The sequence below is a fragment of the Alligator mississippiensis genome, chromosome 10 (assembly GCF_030867095.1).
Source record: "Alligator mississippiensis isolate rAllMis1 chromosome 10, rAllMis1, whole genome shotgun sequence".
NCBI classification, from domain to species: domain Eukaryota; kingdom Metazoa; phylum Chordata; order Crocodylia; family Alligatoridae; genus Alligator; species Alligator mississippiensis.
In genome coordinates this window covers 77,305,580-77,328,961 of record NC_081833.1, presented here as the reverse complement: position 1 = coordinate 77,328,961, position 23,382 = coordinate 77,305,580, and the positions used below count along the sequence as shown (strand labels likewise).

Below are 23,382 nucleotides of genomic sequence, written 5' to 3'. Positions count from 1 at the left end.
AATGTTCAGACCTAAAACGGCCCGATGATTAATTATGTAAAAACATTGTGTGTGATGTTGCTTTCACATGCAAAGAGCTCCTGGCTTTTTCGTTTTCATTTTGACCAGGAGCGTGGTTTTTAGAAAGCATAAGCCTGTGGTTAAGCTCCCAAATCAATTTTAAAGCCACTGCACGTTGAGTGATGTAGCTCTCCCTGCGAGCTGCAGGTGCCCAGAGCGCTGCTCCAGGTGCACGCACGCCGGGAGCACGACCCAAACCTTAGGATTCTGCTTCTTGGAAACCCTGAGCCGAGCCTGAGAGAGGATTTGCCTCCGGTACCCCGTTACAAAGGGCCCAGCGACGGCCGACTGCTGCTCTGCCCCTCCGTTGGGCTGAGGACGAGACGCAACAGTATTTTAAAGCAATAGGCGCTTTGTAATGCAATGCAAATAGCTCACACTAACCTTGTTATACAAAACAGAGAGCAGTCTCTTTGCAGAGACCCGAGCGAGCCAGTCACAACTCACGGAGACCCGGAGCTGGCCTACGCTGCAGTCCAAGGTGTGACTGCAGCTCGTGTAGACGGACAGAGCAAATCTTAACGATACAGATGAGCTCCCCGCCCGTGCCTGGACACACCGGCTGGTTTATACCTGGCCCTGAAGCCCCGGAGCGAGACTGGCTGCTCAGCTACATGGACTGTGCCCCAACCCACTGCTGCAGCTCCGCGGCTAGGCTCAAGCGGGGTTTGTGGCGTGAAGCACAGAGCGCTCTCCGCAGCCAGGTCGCAAGCTGAGGTACCCGCTGCACTTTGGATGCAGTCGTTTTAAGATGGAGACAGGGAGATTTCTGTCTGTCCACTTCAGCGAGTACGTGGGAAATCATCACAAGTGCGGTAATGTTCGGGATGGGCAAGGGCCAAGAAGTCCATCTCGCTCTTTCCCCACCCCACGTGCGGCTGGAGCTGTTCTCAAACGCAGCGGCTTTCCTTCAGCATCACGGAGCTGCTTCCTACAGGACACTTTGCACCGGCCGGCGCTTTACGGAGCTGGGTGTTGTCGTAGCTAAGCTGAGGCCCATGATTTGTGCTCTCTTCCTTTGGTCCCTTGTCCCCTAAATCAGGCTTTTCTTCCCCTCGTTTCAGCATGGCAAAGACACTGACTGGCGGCTCGCTACCGCGGACTTGTTAGAGCACGACAGAGGTGTGCAAATCCAGGGACATCAGCACCGGTGGTTGAGCATCAAATACCTGGCACAGGCAGCCCCAGGGCGCACAGGAGAGGGGATTAGCGTCCCAGAAAAGAGGAAGGCCGTACCAGTAAAGCAGCAGGCGTTGTAGGAAAGGCGGGCAGAATGGGTGCTCAAATGCTCAAGTGCTAGCTCTTTAACCCCGCTCCCCGAGGCAGCACGGAGAGGAGGTGGTGATGGAGCGACAGGGGGAGAAGTCTGCGCAAACGAGAGCATCCCCCCAAAGTATCATTGTTACCTGTCTTCAGCCCCCTGCACCCCCGTTACACGATGCACCAATTTGCTGAGCTGCTCTCACCATCTCGGACCGGTGGGGCCTGCTGTCCATCCGCCCCTGCTAATGGCGACGGCCTCTTCTGTCCGTCCGTCAGCGGTCCCCAGCTGAGCCACAGCAGCATCCTCCTGCCCGGCCTCCCTCGCGGGTCAGTCACCGCGGGAGCAAAACTTCTCTCTTCTGTGCCCGTGACCGAGTCGTCTGTTTGGAAACGTCCGTCACAGGCTCAGAAGTGAACAAAGCAACGATGCCCATCTCCCTCGCAGCCAGCCACAGCCTGACCCGCACGCGACCGTCCCGCACGGAGCAAGTCACAGCCCTGGCAGCGTCTGGCCCCACGCTACCAGACACGACGGGCTCTCTACCCCGGAAGACAGTCCTGCTTTTCTCTGTGCCAACGGTAACGAAGACAGGATGAGATCCCAAGGCAGGCATCCTATGTTGGACTCCTCTGAAAGCCTCCCCAAGAAGCCTGCTCTCCTCACGCTAGCCTGGCTTCCAGTTGCGTGTGCATTTTTATTACGCCGTTCACTTTATCCTGTACTGTTAGAGTTACATCTCTTCCTTTCCCTTGAAGTGATGCCAGCGGAAGATATTCTCTCCGGCTCGCATTTTACTGGCATCAGGGAGAGCAGGAAGCTCTCTTCAGCCGTGTCAGAGGCTCGCACTAATTTAGGTGTTGCCGTTCTCTACGCGCAGGAAGGGGATTGTAAACTCCAGCTGGGAATTTGCGCAGGGATGGGAAAGCCTCCCCACCACCCTGCTCGCTCTGGGGTCGCCCAGCACGGCTGCGTCTCCACGGCAGGCCACGCGCTCGGCTGGGCCGCCTTCCCTTGCTACTTCCGTGACCCTTTCGCTGCAGCCTCAACAGCACCTGGAAGCAGCAGCAACAGGATTCAATAAACTTTCAAAAAGGGGTTCCCTGACCCCAGAGAAGTCATCAACTCGGCACAGAAAACAACGCTGGCACTGGGGAGTTGCTTGGTTATTAGTCTCTGAATTGTTGTCAGTTTGCAGAAAATATTAAATTGGTATTTGCCACTAAAAAGGACAATTGAAACATCCCACCCGTTCTGTTCGGTGCGGATAGGAAAGCAAGCAAGCAGCCAGGCTCGTGGAGGAGAGAGCAGGAGCCAGCGGGCCTTCTTCCTGAGCTGGCTCAGACCCAGCCTGCAGACTGGACCACTGAGGCCAGGTACAGGCTGGTACAGGTGATCGGAAACTCTTCTATGCCCGGAAGCGAACAGAGGTCTGACACGCCAAACCAGTTCACATCCATGGCAACTGAAGTTCGGCGCACACAGACTGGCTTCAAACTGGTGGAGCCCGGTCTAAGACTCACCCCCACCCCAACCAAAGCGGGGACGCGCGCGGTTTGCTACCGATCAAAACTACGCCGCTTGCAGAAAACCACGCGACTCGGATCGAACGCGTCTGTACCCAGGCTGGGCGTGGGGGGCAGAGGGGAAAAGAAAGGCAGAGTTCAGGGGACAGGAGACCCCGACTTCGCTGGAGGGGGTGGGATGAGGGAGTGCCAGCAGAGACCAGAACGCTTTCACACTCGTTTCACTTGTACCGTATCTGAGCGCTCGCACGTCCAACCCCTTCACCGATACCGCGGGGGCAGCCAGGCCTGTTGCGTGCACTCCCTTTCTCATCAAGTCCCGTAGACATTTTTCCCCCTTTCTGTCCTTTTTTGAATGGCTCAATACCTCCTCCCTGCAGCGCTGACCGGTGCTACTGGACACAGGCCTCACAGACTGTCAAGTCGGTGCCCGCGCAGAGGGAGCGAAACCTGAGAAACCCCGTGTTCGTGCTGGGAAAGTTCTGCCTCGGTTTGCTCACACACAGCGCGCTGCACGGCTCCCGAGCACCGAGGGACGAGCGCACGGGCTGCCCTCCTTCCACTTCGCGCCACGCTCAGAGACCAGCTGGGCTGCGCTGCACACCGCCGCGTGCAAACAGGCACGGCACAGACAGCACGACGCATTCCCACCTGCTGCCGTCTCCCCCAGTGCACTACAGCCTCTGGCACGTGTGCCGCACATTCGCTCCCCAAGTGCCAGTCCTCTCCCTTTCCTTTGCCCAGCCTGCTGCTCTGCTTTCGCTTCCTGCCCCATCTGCAACCGCGCTGCTGCTCCCCCCCGCAGTGTGCCGCGTGCCGCGCAGATGCTGCCCGTGCACTTGGGGCACACGTGCCAGTCTGCCGCCCCTCCTCCCCTGCCCGACACACCTCATCTCTGGCCTCTGCCCTGAGAGCGAAGCCAGCAGCTCCAGCACTGCTGCCCCAGGTCCAGGAGGGTCATTACAGCTGCCCTTGGCAGATCTCTGTGGTTTCCAAAGAATACAATTTGCTTTGAGTCTTTTTATAAGCCAAAACTATCAGCTGAATTTTAAACAAGGATTTAATTTTTTTTCCAGGCCTGTACTGAAGTATCTAAAGCTTTGTCCGGCAGTCTGCTGTTAACATTTGTTTGTTAAATTGACTGTTGTCCTGGGAAATCTGTCACTTTGCAACCTAACATGGAAGATGGCACCTTTTCCATTAAAAAAAAAAGAAAAAAAGCTTTAACTACAGTCTTTGCAATTTTAAAACTAAAAAATATGCACATTTCTCACTTAACTGAACCGACATCCACGGGGAAGCAGCGAGGGGTGGCAAGTTGTGTGTTTCTCTCCCCCAGATGCAGTCTATGTCCGTACATACCTGAAAGGTGACCTGGCTTGGCAGAAATGCGCGCTGCTCCCACAAAATATCAGTGCTTACTGACATGCTCCTTGAAGGGGAGGAAAACACGTAAACAACAGTGAGTTAAGGCACAAACCTGCAAGACCCAGAAAACGCGAAGCCCCGCCAGAGCAGCATCTTTCCCTTTGACTAAAACAGAGCCCGAGTGGCACCTGCAAGCAATGCGGTCTGCGTTCAAGACCAGCCACCTACGGACTGCACAGGGGCGTGCGCAGGGTACATCCCGGTGCCACATCCTGGGTGACATGGAGCCCCAGGGCCAGGGGATTAAACAGCAGGCAGTCGGGTGTTAAAAGTGCTGATTCGACACTCTTCCCCCTCCCATCTCGAGCAGGTTTAGCTGAAGCCCTGGGAGCGTCTGGGTGCGTACCACATTTGATAAATCATCCAAGTCTTTTACAAACCTAAATCAGGATTAAAAAAAAAAAAATCTTGGCCTGAAGGGGCATTGTCAACCCTCTGATTGAATTTCCTGGTTAGTTAGTCAATGCTCCAACCTTATTAATTACAGAAAACACAGATCTTCTCTAGCTGCAAGACTCCTTCTTGCCGACTTGTACTCGGGAGCAGGACGAACCCACCCCGGGGAAGGAGAGCATGCCGCTTGCTAGGGGAAGTCTGCAGGCCTTCCAAGGACACTATCCTACTAAGCAGCCTTCAGATCCCACCTGCAATAGTTTTTTTAAATTATTTATTGCTGTAGTTATAAATTAGAGATGAATAGGAGGCCCCTGGGCTCTCTTTTGGATGTGGTCCTTATTAATGAATTTCAAGCATTTTCTGCTGCAAGGGGCAATTTTTTGAGACGAGAACGGTGCGTGTTACACTCAGCACTTTATCAAGTTTTGCTCCCTTTTCAGTCTCGGCTGGGGGGGTCTGGTAGCGAAGGAAAGGGCAGCAAGTGAATCGGCTACTTACCTTTCTTACCTGCCTTTGCTTCCGATTTAATCAGTAGGAAAAAAGAAAAGAAAAGCTGCTATTTTGGGTTATTTTTAGCTTACAGATGTCAGATTGACTTCCACTCACAAGGCGTGAAGCTACATCTTTATCCGCCATTACAATAAAGTGCCCAGAGTACTTGTGCAGTCATTGGGTGAAATTAAAAACCGCCTCGTGTCATTTCCACGCCCCGTGCACGTGAGTGGAGCCATTTGTCCTGTTCTTCCCAGTTGAGTATTTGGGCTGCGCATCCAGGACAGCCGATTGGCAGCACCACCCCTCTCCTGCCACATGAACGCAAGCAGTGCCCGTGGGTGCCAACACCCACGTACTTGTGAAAGAACGTGGACATGCACATACACCCCCCCACACACAACACTTGTGCACGTATGCATCTCCATGAATGTCTACCTGTACGCACAAATGTGCACACCCCCAACCAATGCGCGCACACACGCATGCAAAAGCGCACACGCACACACACCCAGTCTGCTTCACTCATCCGGGAACATCGGAGACGAGAGCTTTTGCTCATTTTTTTTTTAATGTATCACAATGAGCAGGAAACATACTTGATGAAATATTTTCAAAGGAGTATATTCAATTACCATCTACAATCAACTTAACTATGACAACAAAGTTTTTGTGACAAATTTTTTTTAAAGTTTTGAAAGTTCCATGTGGTTTCTGTTTCTGTTAGTCTCCATGTATTTTGGTACAGTTCGAGATCAGCATTGTTACAGTAACAAAAAAAGCTAACAAGACTACATTATAGAAAAACACCAAGAACATCATTTTTGGTTTCACTTGCTCTATTTTTTTTGTACATTGCAAAGGCTGTTCATATACCTCTTCACCTCATTTATGCTTTCTGTTCTACCCAAACTTGCCCCCCAAAAATAAAACAAACAAAAAAATAGTCAAAGCTTTGTGTTTCACAGTGGGCAGTATCTCAGCGCCAACAAACCAACCAACCAACCCAATTTCTGCTTCTAGTTAAAGTGTTTCATTTCTTTTTATTTAAAAAAGCAAAATATATTTCCATGAACATCAAGTGTGCTGGCTTGTGTTAATGCGTCTCTCTTGCCTGCGTCTTCCTGCCCTGCCTGCTGAACGGGCTCCGGTCACCCTACTGAACACGCGCCTTACGTTTGACTTTATTCTCAATCGTGAAACTTTGGCCATCTCCACCACTTTAAAGAGCTTTTAAATTAAAATAAACAGAAACCTGCTCAGTGCTGTGTTTAAAATCCTTTCCTTGTGTTTTTTCCCCCCCTTTCCTTCTCGGGAACGTAAAAGGGAGACCCTCCCACCCCGTCCCACTGCCCCGAAGCGCTAGGGTTTTGGTGGGTGCTGCATGAAACTGGCTGAATAGACCCAGCTACTCCAGTCTCGCTCTCCCCGGGCTGGGCGTCCAGCACCAGGCCGCGCTGCGTGGGTTTTCGTCAGAAACGAACAAACAAACAAACAATATTAAGGGATAAATTTTAAAAAGGCTTCGAAAAAAAATCACTCCCTTCCCATAGCTTCTGAAGGAGAAGACGAGAACAAATTCTCAAGCGAGAGCCAGCGTGAAGGGAAGTAGTACGGACAGACATCGAACTACTGGCACGAATTCTCGTGCCCATGGAAGTGACAGACGAACAGCGCGAGCGGCGAGGCTCGGTGCGGGCAGACGGGCCCCGCGCACGTCTCGGCGAGCGTGTGCTGTTCTAGCTCCGAGCCTCTCCGAGCAGAGGGTGCTGCTTGTACCGCGATGCGTTACGAGGGGTGGGGAAGGGGAGCCTAGCGGTGTGATGGGGAAGTTATCCTCCACGGACCTGGTCCAAGCATGACTGTAACTGCAACTGAAGCGGGACTGGGACCGAGCAGTCCAGGTAACGCCCTCCCCTCTGACCGGGATCGGACTTACCCGCCTGCCCGCCCGCTCTGCGGCTCGTCGGGCCCCCAGCGCAGCCGGGGCTGCCCCGGGGACGAGCAAGCTCAGACTGAAAGAGTCTCTAGAAACATTTAGAAAAAATACAAGGAAATGAGTTCATAAAACTTTTTAGTGGGCGGGAAGGAAGAAGGGGAAGGAGGAGAGAGAAATTGCACTATGGCCAAGCAATATAATAATTAAAAAAAACAAAAAAAAAACCCAAAAAAAAACCAAAACAAAAAAGATTTCAAAAGAGACCTAGCAGAATTTGACAGATAACTAGTGTTAAATTGTTAACTCGTATCACATAGAGAACCCAAAACAAAAGGAAAGTGTCTCTATGGTACAGACAGAGTAACATACAACAGGTAAATGGCAAAACAAAACAAAAAAAATATATATATATTTTTCATAGAATTACAAACAAGATAAAATAATGGAAAACAAAAAAACTGTACAACTTTAGAATTTAAAAAATGTTCATCTCAAACACGGGGAGAAATACAAGAACTTTTGTTAAAAGAAAACAGCTTGTTAAAACAGCAAATGCTCTGTGTACTTGTTGTTTTTGACACCTTATGCTACAACTGGATACTGGTAGGAATATCAGATGGTACTCTTTAGTATTGTCTACTTAAAAAAACAATTAAAAAAGGAATCTGCACTGTGCATCAGCCTAGTTAGAAATATGTACAACAGTTCAGGATCTAGTCTTTCATTCAACTAAAAACAAAAATCCATAAAAATAAAAGAGTCCCGGCTAAAAAATGACATCCGTGTCTCGTCTCGGAATGCTCCAGTCTCTCGCGGAGGCGGCGAGCGGCTTCGGCACTGACTGGGGAAGGAAGCCAGAAGGTGAACAATGGAACCTGCATTCACAGTCTTCGAAGTTCCCTTTTGAAACAGAAGGAGGATGAAGATGAAAGGGAGAAGGAGGATTTCATACGTTCGGGGCGGGGAGAGGGGAAAGAAGATTGTTTCTGTTGACGTTTGGCTACGGAAGTGAAACGGCAAGCATCTATTTGTCTCCAAAATCTACGTTTTAGCAGCACAAAATCTTCCTTCCAAAGTCCAGCCCATACAAGATAGTGTGCGTGTGTGTGCGTGAGAGAGAGAGAAGAAACGAGGGAGGGAGAGAGCACTTTCCATCAACAGGAACACAGAGATTAACATAAACACGAGTGCCTCACATACGGGTCTTTTTTTGCTTTCTGTACATTGCTATCTGATTCTTTGCGGGCTGCACCTCTGGGTCACTCACCACTCAGACTGCCTAACACAAGGACAAAACTTTGAAGTAAAAACTTGTCTTTTGGTATGTTGAATTTTCATTAAGAGTTGCCTCTCTGCTTGCAGAAGAAGCACAGGTAACAACAACCTGGGTGCTTTTTAGGTTTTTTTTTTCCTTCTTCTTTCTTTAAGCTTATTTTTGTGTGTTTAAATTAGAAACAAATTCTCAAGTAAAAAGAATCCTTTTTGCTCATTCTGCACCAGTGGTGAAAGGGTATGTCTTTGGATTTTATTTAAAGCATGAAATTTTTTTGAGAAAAAAAACGTAACCAAAACTTACTTGAAAAGAACAGAGTGCAGCCTAATTACACAAACAGAAACAAATGCTTATAGTTTAGGAACAGAGTCTTTGAAGCATTTACAAAATGAGGAAAGGAAGGAGGAAAAAAGAAAATGAAAAATAAGAAAGATAAGTGCACAAGGGTAACAGACATAGGTAAATCGTATGTATACGCCTTAAAAAGTTTCAAACCCCCAACAAAAAATATTCTGCAAGGGATCCTACTGACCCCAAAAACCCTTTGAACTTCTTTCTTTAGTTTTTATAAAATAATTATGCAACCACCCTCTAAGAAATGAAGGCAGCAACCATAAGTGGAAGATTACAGGATGGGGAGAAAGGGGAATAAAGGTACAAAGGGGAGAAAAGCTTAGGCGAGTCAATGGATTGCAATCTATCTGGCTAGGAATGAACAAGACAACATCAAATGAGAAGCCGTCAGCTGGACCATACAAAAGCTAAATGTACACAAAAGGGTTTTTTCTTTTAAATCTACCATACTGCTTCAGTTCATTTCCAATGCAACAATCTACTCAACACCAAAAATGGTCATATCTATCATAAATACAGAAAGTCAGTTGTTTTAAAACTTATTTTTTAAGCTCCAAGTCCTCAACACTCTTTGTGTGTTTTTTTTTCTGAAAAGTGGGAGTGCTTAACTTTTCCCCTTGAAATTGGCTTCAGCAGAAAAGCTACCCTTAAAATCCCCAGAAAGCTAAAGCAGTTCACATTGTTTTTCTCTTGAATACTTTCTGCCCATTTTAAATTAAGGAAAAAAAAAAAAAAAGAAAGAAAAAAAAAGAATCAATCCTTTTCTGGAACAAAAACCAACAAAACAAAAACCCCCAAAACAAACAAAAAGGAAATTATATATATCTATATCTATATATATATCTATATATATACATATATATGCATGTGTGTGTGCGCATATATATATACATGCATGTATATATATACATACACACACATGCACACACACGCACACGTGTGCATGTGCGAGTGTGTATATATATCTATATATATATAAAACAATGATTCTGAAAACAGAACAAAGTGTGAGCGATTGACCTGAGAATAAAAAGACATTACATTTCTTTTTTCTTTTAGCAAGCCATTGGTATCTGAATGCTAAGATAGCAAGAAATTTAAAACTGTAACAAGGTGGGCTGCTTTCCCATACAGTGCGTGCCGGCCTCTGCTGTGCTATCAGTGAGGGGCATTATTGAAAAAGGGCAATATACAAGGGGTTTAAGCTCCAAAGACAGTAAGGAGGCAGTATAGACTCGTCTCCCAGACCAACAGTACCTTCAAAAGGACAAATGTAACAGCTTTTTTTTTTTATTTTTTATTAAAAGGAAAAAAAAAATGTAAAACCCACCGGCATTGTTATATGGGAAAACAACCCACACTTTTTCTTTTTTTCTTTTTCTTTTTTTGGTTAGAAGCTTTGGAATTGCAGTTAGTCTATTTTTGAAATTGGTTTGTTATTAATTTTTTTTTTTTATTTAAATTCATTTTTATTGTTCATCTTCAAAGCTTACAATCTGAAGGTGTCCATTCCTACACTAGTTAGACCACTGTCCTTAGGGCAGCTGGGGTCCTTAGGCCCCTCCACCGGGCTAGCCGGTCCATCTGACTTTTGGCTAAGATCCGTGTCAGACTCCTCCAAATAGTCGTCTGTTGGCATCGAGGGCTGAACCCCTGAGGTGCTGCATGAACTTGAGGTAACCGTTGAAGATGAGGAGAGAGGAGGGAACGAAGGAGGAGGCGGCTTCCCGAGGGGAGCCCGGGAGCCCGCTGGGGGCCAAGACTTTCTGGAGGCGTGGGGGGAAGCCGAGGAGGAGGACAGAGAGGGCGGGGGGCTGTCGTTTGTGTGAGCGGCAGACTGCGAGGTAGATGCGGTGCTAGGATCGGGGAGGCAGGCAGAGTGAGGTAATAGACTGGGGTGCTCTTTGGCGTTTCTTGCTGCTCTTGTGATTGTTCGGTGTTTGTGCGGGGCTGACTCGAGATGCTGACTCAGGGCTTCGTCCCCACACACCGTGCTCTCGCACGCCACGCACTGGTACGAGCCGCTGCCCTTGCCGCTGCTGCCAGTGGGCACATGAAGCACCATCTCTTGCAGATTCACCACAGACTGGCCGAAGAAGCAGAGGGACTTCAGGTGGTTGCTGGCCGCCTCCTGGTCGCTGAAGCCCGCCTGGCACTTGCGACAGACCAGCTTGTACTGCACCTTTGGAACAATGAAGGGGTCACACAGGGAGTCCGCACTTTTGCTTTCTGCTTCGGGCTCTTCTTGGGGTTTGGGCAGGAGGGGGGACACCTCACGGGGTGCGTTTTTCTGCTCTTCTTGTTTGGGGGATTCTTTGGCAGGGTCTTTGTCTGGGGTAGCAGCCCCCGCGGGGACTGGGGTTTGGCTTCCTTTGGGCTGTTGCTGCTGCTGCTGCTGCTGCACCTTCTGCTGCTGCTGCTGCTGCTGCTGCTGCACTTGCCGCTGCTGCTGCTGCAATGCCTCCTGCAGGCTCTGCTGATATTGCTGGTACTGCTGCAGCAGGGAGCTGGGGGACAGGCCGAGCAGAGCCTGCGACAGAGCAGGGCTGTAGGGGAACAGGCCTTCCATGCCGTACATGGGCTGCAGGTACCCGCTCTGCAAGGCCCCCGGGATCTGAGGGGCGTAATAGGGAGAAAAGCCGGGGACAAAGTAAGGAAGGAACTGGCTTGTAAGCAAGGTGGTTGGATCTGAATTCAAGGCAGCCTGCAGCGCCTGAAGCTGGGCAGGCTCCACCGCGTACTCCATGGTGGGCAGGGGGGCCGACAGGGTGGCTGCGGGTGCCTCTCCTTTCTCCTTCTTGGGCCCCGGCAGGGAATCCCCTTTCCCTTTAGGTGCCTTCTCCTTCTCTTTAATCTTCTCACTTTCCTTTTCCTTGCGCTGCGGCGGCGGCTGCGGCGGCGGCTGCTGCTGCGGCTGCTGCTGCTGGGGGGCCATGGCCACCGTGGGCTGTGCTGGGGTCGGCGAGCTCAGCGAGGCCGAGGGCTGTTTATTTGGTAATCCAGACGTGGGGAGGCCGGGCGAGGGGACGCTTGCGGTGGGCAGACCCATCAGGTTGGGTTTTGGAGAAGTTAAAGCTAGAGAGAGGGGGAGAGAGAACCGGTGAAACAAGTCGGCACGACCGGCGGAAAGCGCGAGTCAGGCGCGGAAAGCGAGGGCAGCCAGGCACACCGCTCGGCCCCGCTCAGCAGCGACCGCGCTTCTCATCTATTCAGTGCTTTGGACACGCGAGGCCAGCAAGCCCGCCTGGGGCTCGGGGCCTCGAGCAACCCCGGGGCACCCCAGCAGCACCGGGACCACCGGTGCCCTAGCCGCTGGGTAGCACAAATAGCGTGACATCGCGTGGGAGGTGCACAGACGCTGCGGCCAGGGGCCCGCTAACCGCCGCAGAGCGCAGACAGCTGCAGGCCTCAACATCTAGGTGCCTGACACCTGCAACCAGCAGCCTCCCGCCTCCCTCCACCTGGTCGGGCAAGGGTTTGACCTCCCTGACCGGGCACCCCCGAAACCAGGGGCTGCGTCGGTCATTAAACCAGAAGCGCCGACTCGGCAGCATGGCTAACGAAGGGAGTTAGCCTACAAACCATTTTTAAATACGTGAAAACCTGCAGGAAAGAGGGGGAGGAGATGGGACAGGAAAGGAGCAAAGCAGAGCCAAAGAGCGGGGGAGGACGCGAGGAGCCCTCTTTTCACTCCCGCTTCTCCGATTCCCGCTGCCTTCCTCCACTGCCAATTTCCAGGCTCTGGCAGACGCCCTCCCTCTCCCCCTTCCCAGTCTGGCACAACCCCCCTTCTTACGGGTACAGAGCGCTGGCAGTGGCTCTGCTTTCCTCGGAAATATTCCCACGTCTATGAAACGCAGTGCCCCCTCCATAACCTGGATGCCTGGAAAGCCCCTTATTTGGCCAGGACAGACTAACGCCTGCCATAACCCGCTAGCCGGGAACTCCTGGAGAGCGTCCAAGGGTTCAGAGAGCGATCAGCCAGGGGAAACTGGGGAGGGCAGCAAGAGCAGCAGTGCTTGCACTGTAACTCGTGCGTTCGGGGGACGAAGAGTAACCGTTTGCTGCGTCCAGCCACGGGACCGGCGAGGCCCGGGGAACAGGAAGACCTCTCCACCGTCCGACACCCGCACGCTGCCAAAGCGCCTGGCCGTTAGCCAGCCGGTCCAAATCGAGAATAGTGAGTATGTGGGTTGGTGAGAAAAACCCCACGCTGAACGGGCTAGAAACCGTGACCGTCAGGAAGGCAGGAGCACCAAGCTGCGCCCCTTCCCCTTCCCCTTGCCCACCCACTGCTCCGGGCTCACACCGAGTAGCCGATGCCTCCACTCCCAAAGGCTGAGCGTTGCCACGTGCCGATCGGCCACGGTGCAGACTCGCAGAAGCGTGTCTGTGCTTCCTGAGCTAATGCCCCTGCCGGTACCGTGCCTCCCGTGCCGTGGACTCTGCAGCCACCGCTCCCATCCCATCCCACGCCCCTGAGCTGCTGGTCTCTGCGACAGGAACCACCACCCGCTCGGGGGGCCGGCAGCAACGTGGGCAAGAAGAAAGGGAACGGACCCTGCCAAAGCCGCCGTAAGAGACAGGCCGTGGCTGCTCCGGGCGCTGCCCGTGCCACACTGTGGTGCTGAGGGTGCTGCTTGCTTTCTCAGCACTGGGTCAGTCAAAGGCACCGACTGGGTGAATGAAGACACGATGCAGGGGACCCCGCTCACGAGGGTTCGACGAGCGCTCTCTGCCTTGCTCCATGCTGAGCGCTCCTGTCCTCTGCCCTGTCCCGACCGGGAGCTACGCCCAGGCCCCTCGAGGCACGGAGCTGTTTCTCCTCTTCCCGTTTTGGCGCTGGCCAGCCAGATGCTCCCACATGCGCCTTCCTGAGAGTCGCTCTGTCCAGCAACAACTTCGTCCCAGGTCACGCCCCAGGCAGGGAACACCAGGTTTCAGCGACGAGGACATCTCCACCGCAAGCCAGCTGCGTGCGTGCAGCCCTGAGCGCTGGGGCTAGAAGATCCTCCCCTAAGAACAACTTCTCCCGTAACTGCCTACTGCAAGGGCTTCTTTCACCTTTCTTTTGAAGCAGATGGCATTGTCTGCTATCAAAGACAGTGTACATGACTAGCAAGACCTCTCTTTGACCCAGTCTGAATGCTCCTGTTCTTTCGTTTTGTTCCCTGCAAAAAAGATTAGACTAAAGCTGGCTGAACATTCATGTGAAATCTAAATGAATTTGCCTAGATTCGCTGCTCTTCTGCCTGCATCGTGGCAGCATTCAACGGTTACTTGTGTGGGCCCTCGCAGGGAGCTTCCCGAAAGCCTCCTTACCATAAGCCAGACTCCGGAGGTTAAAGTCCTCCACCGAGCGCACAGGAGTAACTACCTGTGCCTTCTGCGACATACCGCAACTCGGGTAGCAAGAGTACAAACTTGCAAAAAATCTCACCGGATCACTTATGACAAGCAAGCGAGAGAAACCCCACTGTCAGTCTGTGGGCAGAACACAAGCCAAAAGAAAAAGGCAAAGTGTGCTGAATAAGTTGCTCACAAATATTATCCACTCAGCTGATATACTCATATCAAAGCCCTTCTAGCCACAGCGGTGGTTCCCTTCCGAGGCAGCTCTAGCAAAAAAGGGACCCCATTTCTCTCCCAGAATATAGCTCGCTCGTCCTCCCGGGTGGCTCCTTGGATGTGCAAAACAAGGTGGCAGCCATCATTTCTGAGGAGGTATAAGACCCTCTTGTCCTCTGGCATTTTCTCTGGAGTGAAAAAGATAAAAATAGCTAAGTACCTACGTAAGGCCCCAAACTCAGCGAGCTGGAAGAAGACAAGCTTGCTGAACTGAGGGTCTCGTCGACACAAGGGTTTTCCCCCTCCAGGTTCCCGCTGGAGCTCGCAGAGGTGGGAGTGCTGCGCAGGCGAGGCGCTGGCGTCAGCCGTCCTCCCAACCACTGTTCCCACCACGGATGGAGCAGAAAGCCAGTCTACCGTGAAGGAGGCTGGAGAGGAAAATGCCGACCCCGTACTCCTTGTAGCAGTTGGTCTATCCAAGTTACAGCCGTCCAAAAGTCAACACTTTATCCAAAGGTCACAGCTTTTTTCCCTTTCTAAACACTGTAGTCCTAAGTAGCAGCTGACTGCTTCTCACACGCAGGGCTGGTAGCTTCATCCCTGCTGGGGCTTTGGGAAAAATAAAGGCAAAGCTGCAGATCGAACTGAAAATCTTTAAAAAAAAATGTGGCTGTGATTTAAGTACCACCACTTTGTATCAGGTGGGTTGCAACAAGGCCTGCAACCCAGACTCTCCCGGCCATGGTAATGGGCGCTGAAAACGAGACCATCGGCAGGAGGGGTTATCGAGACAAGGGTCCCATGGGCTCTGAGATCCCCCCGGTAGGGATGGAAAATGCCAAATTCAAGCTCCAAGGGTCAGCAAACCCTGCGTGGGAGGACAGCTCCGTGCAAGAGCCGCAGGAGTAGTTCCAGCAAGGCCACGGTGGGCTCCAAGACTGACGATGCAGACCACAGCCAGGACCAAAACCTGTGTGTGGCCAAGAGAGAGGAAACACTCCTGCAGCCGGGCACGGACACAAGCCAAGGCCTCTGCAGCTGAACTGGGAGGTTTTCTGGATGTTGGCAGGACTGTCTCAACGTCCCGAGGAAAAGAATGACTTTCACTAGTAGATGTTTAGGATTGTGAATCCAAAAAAAGATGAGAAAGCCGGTAGGGAAATACACAGCGGGCTTAGCCAGTCAGCATCTGTGCTGAACCACCCAGCTGCTTTCACGGGGGAAAGTTCAACGCGCGGGTGTAAGAAGGACCCGTGCTCAAGGGTAAGGAGGAGCGGGAAAGGGAGCCCAAGAGAAAGGGGCTTGCTGGCTCCTGAGCATAACTTCTGGTCTCGCGTCTTTGCTAGACAGATGTTGAGCTCTGAAGAGACCCCATCCGTCAAGGCCCGAGTCCAGGGAGGTCACACATGTGCTGATGCACGCTCTCTCACAGGGTGGCTAACGGCAGCACTGCTGAACGCTGGTCCGTCCAGAGACCTCGTGGCCGGTGTGGATCCTCAGCCAGCGCAGCCCGTCTCTGGTTCCTTTGGGAGCTCCTTTACAAAGGTCTTCCCTTCTTGCACCAGGCTGTGACGTCTAGGAAGGCTTGGCGGCCATGCTATTTGTGCCTAGGGGACCCCTTTTGGAGATCCCTCACTCGTGCACAGCCAGAGACGCTCATAAGATCAGCTTCTGGAGCAAATCTTTTGGTTCTTTGGCCCTTTTGAGAAAACACTGGCTTCTGCAGGGAAACGCTCTCCCCGTGAAGCATGACCTCCACTGTTTGCGCCCGCCTTTAGCAGGCCAAGAGGAAGAGCTGTTGCACCTGTTGTCTGAGATGGCCGAAGCAAGCCTGAACATGGCTCAAGTATCTAAAGTTCCAAAAGAACTGAATGAAGTAGGAAAATAGTCGGTATTTTTTCTGTCTAATTAACAACAGATCGAACTGAAAAGGGATGTTTGTTCCCCACCTGCTCCAAGTGGCAGAGGGGGAGGGATGTTCCTGCTGTCGATCTGTTGAATACAGGACACAAGGGAACAGTGCTGGCCCTTTCATAGCCAACTACTGCTCATCAAACCGGATCACTGGCCATGCAGCCACGCAAGCAACGGTTACTGCAGGTTACCACAAAGACAATGGCACGCGCAAGAACCTCCAGATTTCCCATCACCTTTTCTGCTACGCATCTGTATTGTTAATAAAGCACCTGGAACGTCATTGGGAATTGGAGGCGAGTAGAAAACGATCTGAATTTTCTATCAAAAGCAATGACACAAGGAACAGCGCACTGAGCGTGCTACTCCTGTTCAGACACAACGCAACAAAGACCTCAGCTTCCAAGTTTCCTTGAGGATGCTGCAGAATTTATAGCGTGTGCCACGCGGCCCCGGAGCCGTGGCTCACGGGAGCTGGAGAGAACCAGGCCGCGGCAGCTCGAGCGCCTGGCTTAGGGAATCAAAGGTACAGTAACTTTGCCTTGTGCCCTGCTGATGACACTGTGGACTGGAGCGTGGTAAGCCCGATTTCAGACATTTCTGGGGAAATGTCCATTGTGCCACAGGCGCACACTAGGGAAAGCTACACGTCTGCGCAAGGAGACGACTGCTCCGGCACCCACCTGTGTTGGATGGAGTGAAGCCTGGCAAGGACGGGCTGTTGAGGCCTGGGAGCAAGACGGGAGGGATGCCCTGCAGTGCCGGGTACGCAGTAGGAAGGTTCAGAGCTTGCAGAGGGGTGTTATCAAACATGCCCTGCTGCTGAGCTGCCAGACCAAGAACCTCATTGGCTTTCTTGATCCGGTCCAACTCCTGCTGAGCCATCAACTGACGTACGGTTGCTGGGTCAAAGTACTCCTTCTCCTTATCCAACTGGCTTCCAATGGTTTCTTTAACTTTGGAGATATGCTGTTGAGAGAAGATATGGTCACGTACAGACAGCCGAGCGCTGTACTTGATGCCACACAAAGTGCACTCTGTTTTGGGTCCCTCATAACTTGTTTGGTTTATGCCAAAATGCTTGGCCATGCTGAGCTTGGATTTCTTCTCCTTGGCCCTAGCATTCTGGAACCAGACCTGAACAACTCTCTTTGGCAGTCCAATGTCATTGCCCAGGACCTCACACTCCAGCATGGTGGGTGTCCTGTAGTCATTAAAGCATGACTTCAGAACCTTTAGCTGGAGATTAGTCATCTGAGTGCGAAAACGCTTCTGCCCTGGCCGATCCCCGCTCTCTCCAGACTTGCTGGCCGAACCACTTGCACCGGGGCTGGGTGAGCAGGGGTCTGCAAGGCTGGATGTTTCACTATAGTCCACAGTACCTTCATTATCGTACTCTTTGCTGTAAAAGCTGGGAGCTGGGCTGACTAGGCCAGAAGACAACCGATCCTCATACTCAGACATTGCTATCATGGCAGCCTTTGTCAGACCCTCGCTGGGTCCTGATGTTGATTTGGTTTCAGTTGCAATCCCCGTGGCGCTGTCGTTGTCTGCGTTGCCTTCGTCTCCAGTTGTAGTGTCTGTGATCGCAGTGTTGACAGAAGAACAGTCGTCGTTGTCCAGCTTCGTTTGGTCAAAACTCAGGTTAACCGAGGACATGGAGGGACTTTCGAAGTCTTCTATCCCTTCTACCTTAATGGAGGACGGACTAAGCAGCGTTCTAGGCGACAGCTCCATGCTTTTGTTCACCGGCGAGAGGGGAACGCCCTGACTGTCGCTGCCGCTTGGCGGCATGTGGGAAAAGCTGCTTGCTCCATCAAAGATGTCTCCCTTCATCTGGAGCCCCCCGTCACAGTCTAAAAGCATAGCAGACAGAGTCAGGTTGTAGCCAGCTCTCTTGGCCTCGTGCCAGTGACGGGATCGGATGTGCGCTTCCAGAGCGGTCTTGGCTTTAAAGAGCGCGCGGCAGAAAGGGCAGCGCCTGTGGGCTTGGGCAGGCCCCACCGCTCTGAACTGTCCCTTCCTCTCCCGGGCTCGGGTGTTCTGAAACCAAACCTGCACCACGCGCTTCTTCAAGCCCACTTCGTGTGCAATGTGATCCAGCATCTTGCGCGTCGGGTTGGAGTCCAGCAAGTACTTCTGGTAAAGGATCTCCAGCTGCTCTGGGGTAATCGTCGTCCTCAGCCGCTTGTCTCGCTGAGGCTCTTCTCCCCCCGTCCCGCTGTCGTTCTCCCCGGGGCTCGCACTGGCCTTTTCCTCCAGCTTTCTCTTCAGCGTGTTCATCGTAGACGTTGGTGTTGAGGGCGACGTGGCCGAGCTGGCTGGGATCTGAGGCAGGGTTCCAGATAACAGCTGGCTCGCAAGCAGTGGATTACTGGGGTCAAAAAGCATGAAAGGCATATCTAGCGTCCTGTCCAGGAACTGGGGGTGTATAAACTGGTTCTGTGCGCTCAGAAAATGAAGCTGCTGATGCTCCTGCCAATGCTCGAAGGAAGGGAAGGCCAGTTTGCACTGGTCACACTGGTATGGGATTAATTGAGGAGGTAGGTTTGCCAGCTGCTGAGGGGTAGACGTATGAAGGGGCTTGAGGGACAGATGCGAGAGCTGAGACGGGCTCGGACTCGACGGTGGCAAAGAGCACTGGGGTGTCTGTGGGAGGGGAGGCTGCTGCTGCAGGGAGCTGGGCGAGGATAACTGAGAGAGCTTTTGGTGCGTCAAACTGGTCTTCTGTTCTCCTTGGTCCTGCTGCTGCTGAGGCTCTTGCTTTGGTTGCACTTGCTTCTCTTGAGTTTGGTTTTGCTGTGTACTGGGAGGTTCAAGCTGCTTTGGTTTCTCATCTGGAGCTTCTGGAGCTTTACAAGTATAGGTGGAAGAGTCCTCCGCCTCAGCAGTGAGCTGCAAGAAAGCTGACGAGGTTGCATTAGCGGCGGAGGTTGGGGTGCTATACGCTTGCGAGGGCATCGGCGTGCTGCAGGAGGAGCTGGTCGGAGTCAAGAGCTCCGTTGCGTCCATTGAGTCTTCGTTCTGGCTGTCGTCCTGTCCATCCTCGTCCTCATCTTTGTAACAAAGCTTCTTCTGGTGTTTGATAAGATCGAAAATGCGCTGAAAGACGAGACTGCACTTTTTGCACTGGTAGTTCAAGTTGCTCGTTCGAATGTACCTGTCGTTCGTCAGCTCCCGCCGTTCCCCGTCTTTGCCTTCTCCCTGATTCTCATAGTTTTTCCTAGCTTTCTGGCGGGCGTTCTGGAACCAGACCACTATGACGCGCGTAGGGAGGTTCAGCAAGTTAGAAAGCTGCTCGAATTCGTCATCCTTTGGATAAGCGTTGGCATCAAAGAAGTCCTGCAGCACCCGAAGTTGGTAATCTGTAAACCGCGTCCTGGAGGACCTCTTGCTACCCCAGTACTCCTGCTTCTGAGGCTCAGGAGAGGGAGGCCGTGAGTCGATCTTCAGCTCCTCCAGGCTGGTGATGGGAGGGTTGCTGAAGTTGTAGGGGGAATCTTTGTTGCGCTGGCGCTCTTTGAAGAGGGTGTTTCTGAACCAGTGCTTGATCACCTTCTGCGGCAGCCCAGACTTGTCAGCCATCTCTTTGATCTGCTCCTCGCTCGGGGAATTGTTGATATCAAAATACTGCCGAAGCACTCGGAGCTGGTCGTCCGTGATGCGAGTGCGTGGCCTCTTGTTCTGCTGCTGCTGGAGGAGGCTGGGGTTCAGCTGGTGCTGGTAGAGCTGGGCCAGGTCTGCCGGCAGGGGGTCAACCGGCCCGAGCTGGGGCGGCAACTGAGCAGGCAACGTTTGCAGCGGCATCGTCTGCATCATCAGCGGAGAAAAGATGGGCAGCTCCATTGGCATGGAGAGCTGGGTGAGCGGCACAGACGGCTGGGCTGGTGCGATCGTCGGAGGGGTTATTGGCGGGGCAGAGGCTGGAATGGTTGGTGTGGAAGCCGGCTGAGGCGGCGCTGGAGGGAGCGGGGGCGGCGGCGGGGGCGGCGGAGGCGGGGGCTCCGGCGTCTGGGGCCGCAGAGGATACAGCTTATCGTAATGCTCTCTGTACTGCTTGGCAAATCTCTCCAGCTGCTTGAAGGGGAAGTAGTGCTGGTGCACGTGCTCTTGGTGGCTCTTCAGAATGAGGATGTTTGAGAAGAACTTGCCGCACGTGTCGCACTCCAGCTTTTCCAGGTTCTCGCCCTGCTCCGTCTTCCCGTTCTTCTTCTGCACCTTCTGCTTGTTCTCGTTGTACTGAATGACCAGCTCGAAGCCGAAGTTCTCCAGCAAGGCTTTGGTAGCGTTCCCTCTTGCATCAGAGGCGATGCGTGGGGGCAGCAAGGAGGGCTCTGCGCTGGCGCCCGGGGCAAAGTCCTTCTTGTCTTTGGGCTTGAGGCTGTCAGGCAGAGGCTCCTTGGACCCTGAGCTGCTGTCCACCCTCTCCGCGCTGTCCCTCTCCCTCTGGCTTTCTTTCTCCTTCTCCTTCACGATGGATTTGTTCTTCTTCTCCGAGTGCTGGCTCTGCTGGACAAGGACCGAGTGCGACTGCGACAGGGAGAGCTGCCCTTGCTGCTGCTGCAGTAGCTGCGGGTGGCTCTGCTGGGGGAGCTGGACCTGAGCCTTCAAATCCTCCAGCAGACTCGGCCCGCTACCCGTCAGCGTCAGCGCCCCGCTGGTCACGGGCAGGCTGACTTCGGGGTTGAGCTGGAACTCGGCGCTCGGGATGTAAAACGGGAAGAGAAGATGCTGCTGCTGCTGCAGCTGGAGCAGGGTCTCCGTGGTCATTGGGAAGTGTGGCAGGAGAGTGGGGTTGAACAGCTGGGACTGCAGGAGGGCAGCCTGCTGCTGGAGCTCTTGTTGCAGGTGGGCCTGGACTTGGGCTTGGGCCTGCGCCAATGTCTGAGCTTGCTGCTGCTGTTGCTGCTGCTGCTGTTGCTGCTGCTGCTGCTGCCTGGATGCAATCATATCCGCCAGCTTCTTCCGGTTTACCTCCTTGGGCTCAGAAGGGGAGATGCTGGCGCTAATGGGGTTGCTTAAAGGTGGGATTCCCATGCTGTCACTGGATACCTGGTTGAGCAAGCTGGGGATCGGTGCTGTGCCAGCGTTACTGGTGTTGGTGGTTGTGAAGGCGTTGGAGCTACTAGTGTTCACCGGGCTCGGTGTGGATGAGCCCAGGGAGATACTACTGCTGCTGCTGCTCCCAGTGTTACCAGCTCCGTTACTACTGCCACTGGCTGCCTCCAGTTTGGCAGCCCGGGCCTTGGTCTGGTGCAGGACAGACCTCATGTGGATCTCCAGGGTGGAGCTCTGGCTGTAGGCCACGTTGCAGGTGTTGCACTTAAAAGGTTTGTTGTCTGGGCTGCTGGTCGGTTCGGGCTGCCCAGTAGCAGACTCCTGGAGGGCTCGTTTCAGTTTATGCAAGTGAGAAACGGAATTGTAATGGACCAAAAGAATGTTCTTTTGCGTGAAAGACTCCTTGCAAACTGTGCACTTGTAAGGGCGAGATGGGTCCAGAAACTTCTCCATGGTGAAGTTCGGACCTTTCCTGAAGGGCAAGGCCCTCTTCGGTTCCGAGCCAGAGTCTTCTTGCACCGATCCCGAATCGCTGCCAGTAGGACTCTGTTTATCTTCCAGGTCGCTCTCCTCCTCCTTATCCTCCTCCACAATTATAGTGTGGTCTTCCGCCAGCGAGGGATCACCCATCGCCAAGAGGTCTCCATTCACCAGAAGCCCTCCGTAAAGCTGCTGAATATCGGCTTCGCTCAGCTCCAGGTGACTGGTCTCCAGGTGCTTCTTCAGAGCCTGGAAGGTCCGGAAACTGCGCTGGCAAAGACAACACATTGTGGCTGCTCTGATGACGTGGTACTGCGAGTGGAGCTGCAGCTTCTCGATGGTTTTGAAGGCCAGGCTGCACTGGTTGCAACGGTATTTGTAGACGTGCCGGTCGGACACCGGCAGTTGCGGCCGTTTGGCGTGAACCTCGTTGAAATGCGTCTGGAGGGCTGCTGAACTTTTGAACACCTGGTTACACCCCTTCTTCCAGCACAGGAAGCCAGAGTCCTCTCTGGTGGAGCTCTGATCGGCAGAGGCCGACTTGGGGTCCCCGCCGTGCTCTGCGCTCTCAGCCGACAAGAGGCTCTTTCCCGACTCCTCGCAGGTCTCTGAAACAGAACAAAAGAGGCAAAGGATGAGGAGGCGGTAGGAGAATATCTGCAGCCGTGCAGACAAGGCTCCTCTCAGCCAGTCGTCTACGATCCCCATAACGATCGCACGCCTATTTCTCGATTTGCATCCCGCTCCGTTACTTCCTCTGCCCTGACCGTGAACAGAGGCTTTTCCTATTGCCACAAGGACTTTTAGGTGGGGGGTCACAGACTGCTCATTTGCTATTTGGCAAACACCAAAACATTATCCCCAAGCAGGACAGAAGTTATCCCTAATATTTTTCCTGTATTTTCATTTTTGAACTTCAACCGCTTGATGCTATTCCACCCACTGCCAATTCCATGCAATTTCTCCTCCCGGTTGTTCTTCCTTTGAACATCTAATTCTTCCTCACAAATTAAGCTGTCCAGCCACCTACTGATCTCCATCACTTTTCTCTGATGCCCTTGCCATTGGCCACAATCTCTGGGATGAGAAGATGCCCAGTCCTAACACAATAACCAAGGCACGGCGCTGCCATCGTTGCAAAGAAAGGGAATTCCTCAGACCTGCAGAAGAACGCGCTGTGCTCAACAGCTCGCCCAAGTCTATCCTAACCGTGCCGCTGGGCTGACAGACGATAGCACTCACAAATATCCTTGCCTCAGAGGGGGAACGGAAGTCAGTGGCTGCTGGACAGACTTCACTGAAGGCCACTATGGCCGGGGGGCGATTCAGGCCCGTGGGAAGAGAATACCGTGCCACCTTTCTGCCGGGCTCTGGACAGAGCGTCTTGCCAGGACAGGCCGGGCTGCTGCACTGGCACGTGCTGAAAACGGGATCTCATGAACCAGTGCGTTTCTAGCTGCTCCAGCTAAGACCATACTGTCCATGCAGAACTGAGCTGGCTACCTGCAAACCCTGTCTCACGAAGGAAGGGACAGTTGTCTAAATCTCAAATTTCCTTCAAGACTTCTCTCTCTAGGAACCCTTCATCGGTGTCTTCTGCCCTGTTGGGACTCTGGCCAGAGACTATCATCAC

At 52.7% G+C, this 23,382-nt stretch overlaps 1 protein-coding gene across 4 annotated transcripts in view; it reads right to left on the bottom strand.

Moving 5' to 3' along the window:
• Positions 1-5,771: 5,771 nt before the first annotated feature.
• The window catches only part of ZFHX3 (zinc finger homeobox 3), an 813,079-nt gene continuing 795,468 nt past the window's right edge, over positions 5,772-23,382 (bottom strand). For all 4 annotated transcript variants that reach the window (XM_059714010.1, XM_006258819.4, XM_059714011.1 and 1 more), the window contains 2 exons: positions 16,895-22,357; positions 5,772-11,804 (listed from right to left, as the gene is read on the bottom strand). In XM_059714010.1, the coding sequence (XP_059569993.1) occupies positions 10,219-11,804; positions 16,895-22,357 (7,049 nt within the window). In that variant the 3' untranslated portion in view covers positions 5,772-10,218. The remainder of the gene's footprint in view (positions 11,805-16,894; positions 22,358-23,382) is intronic.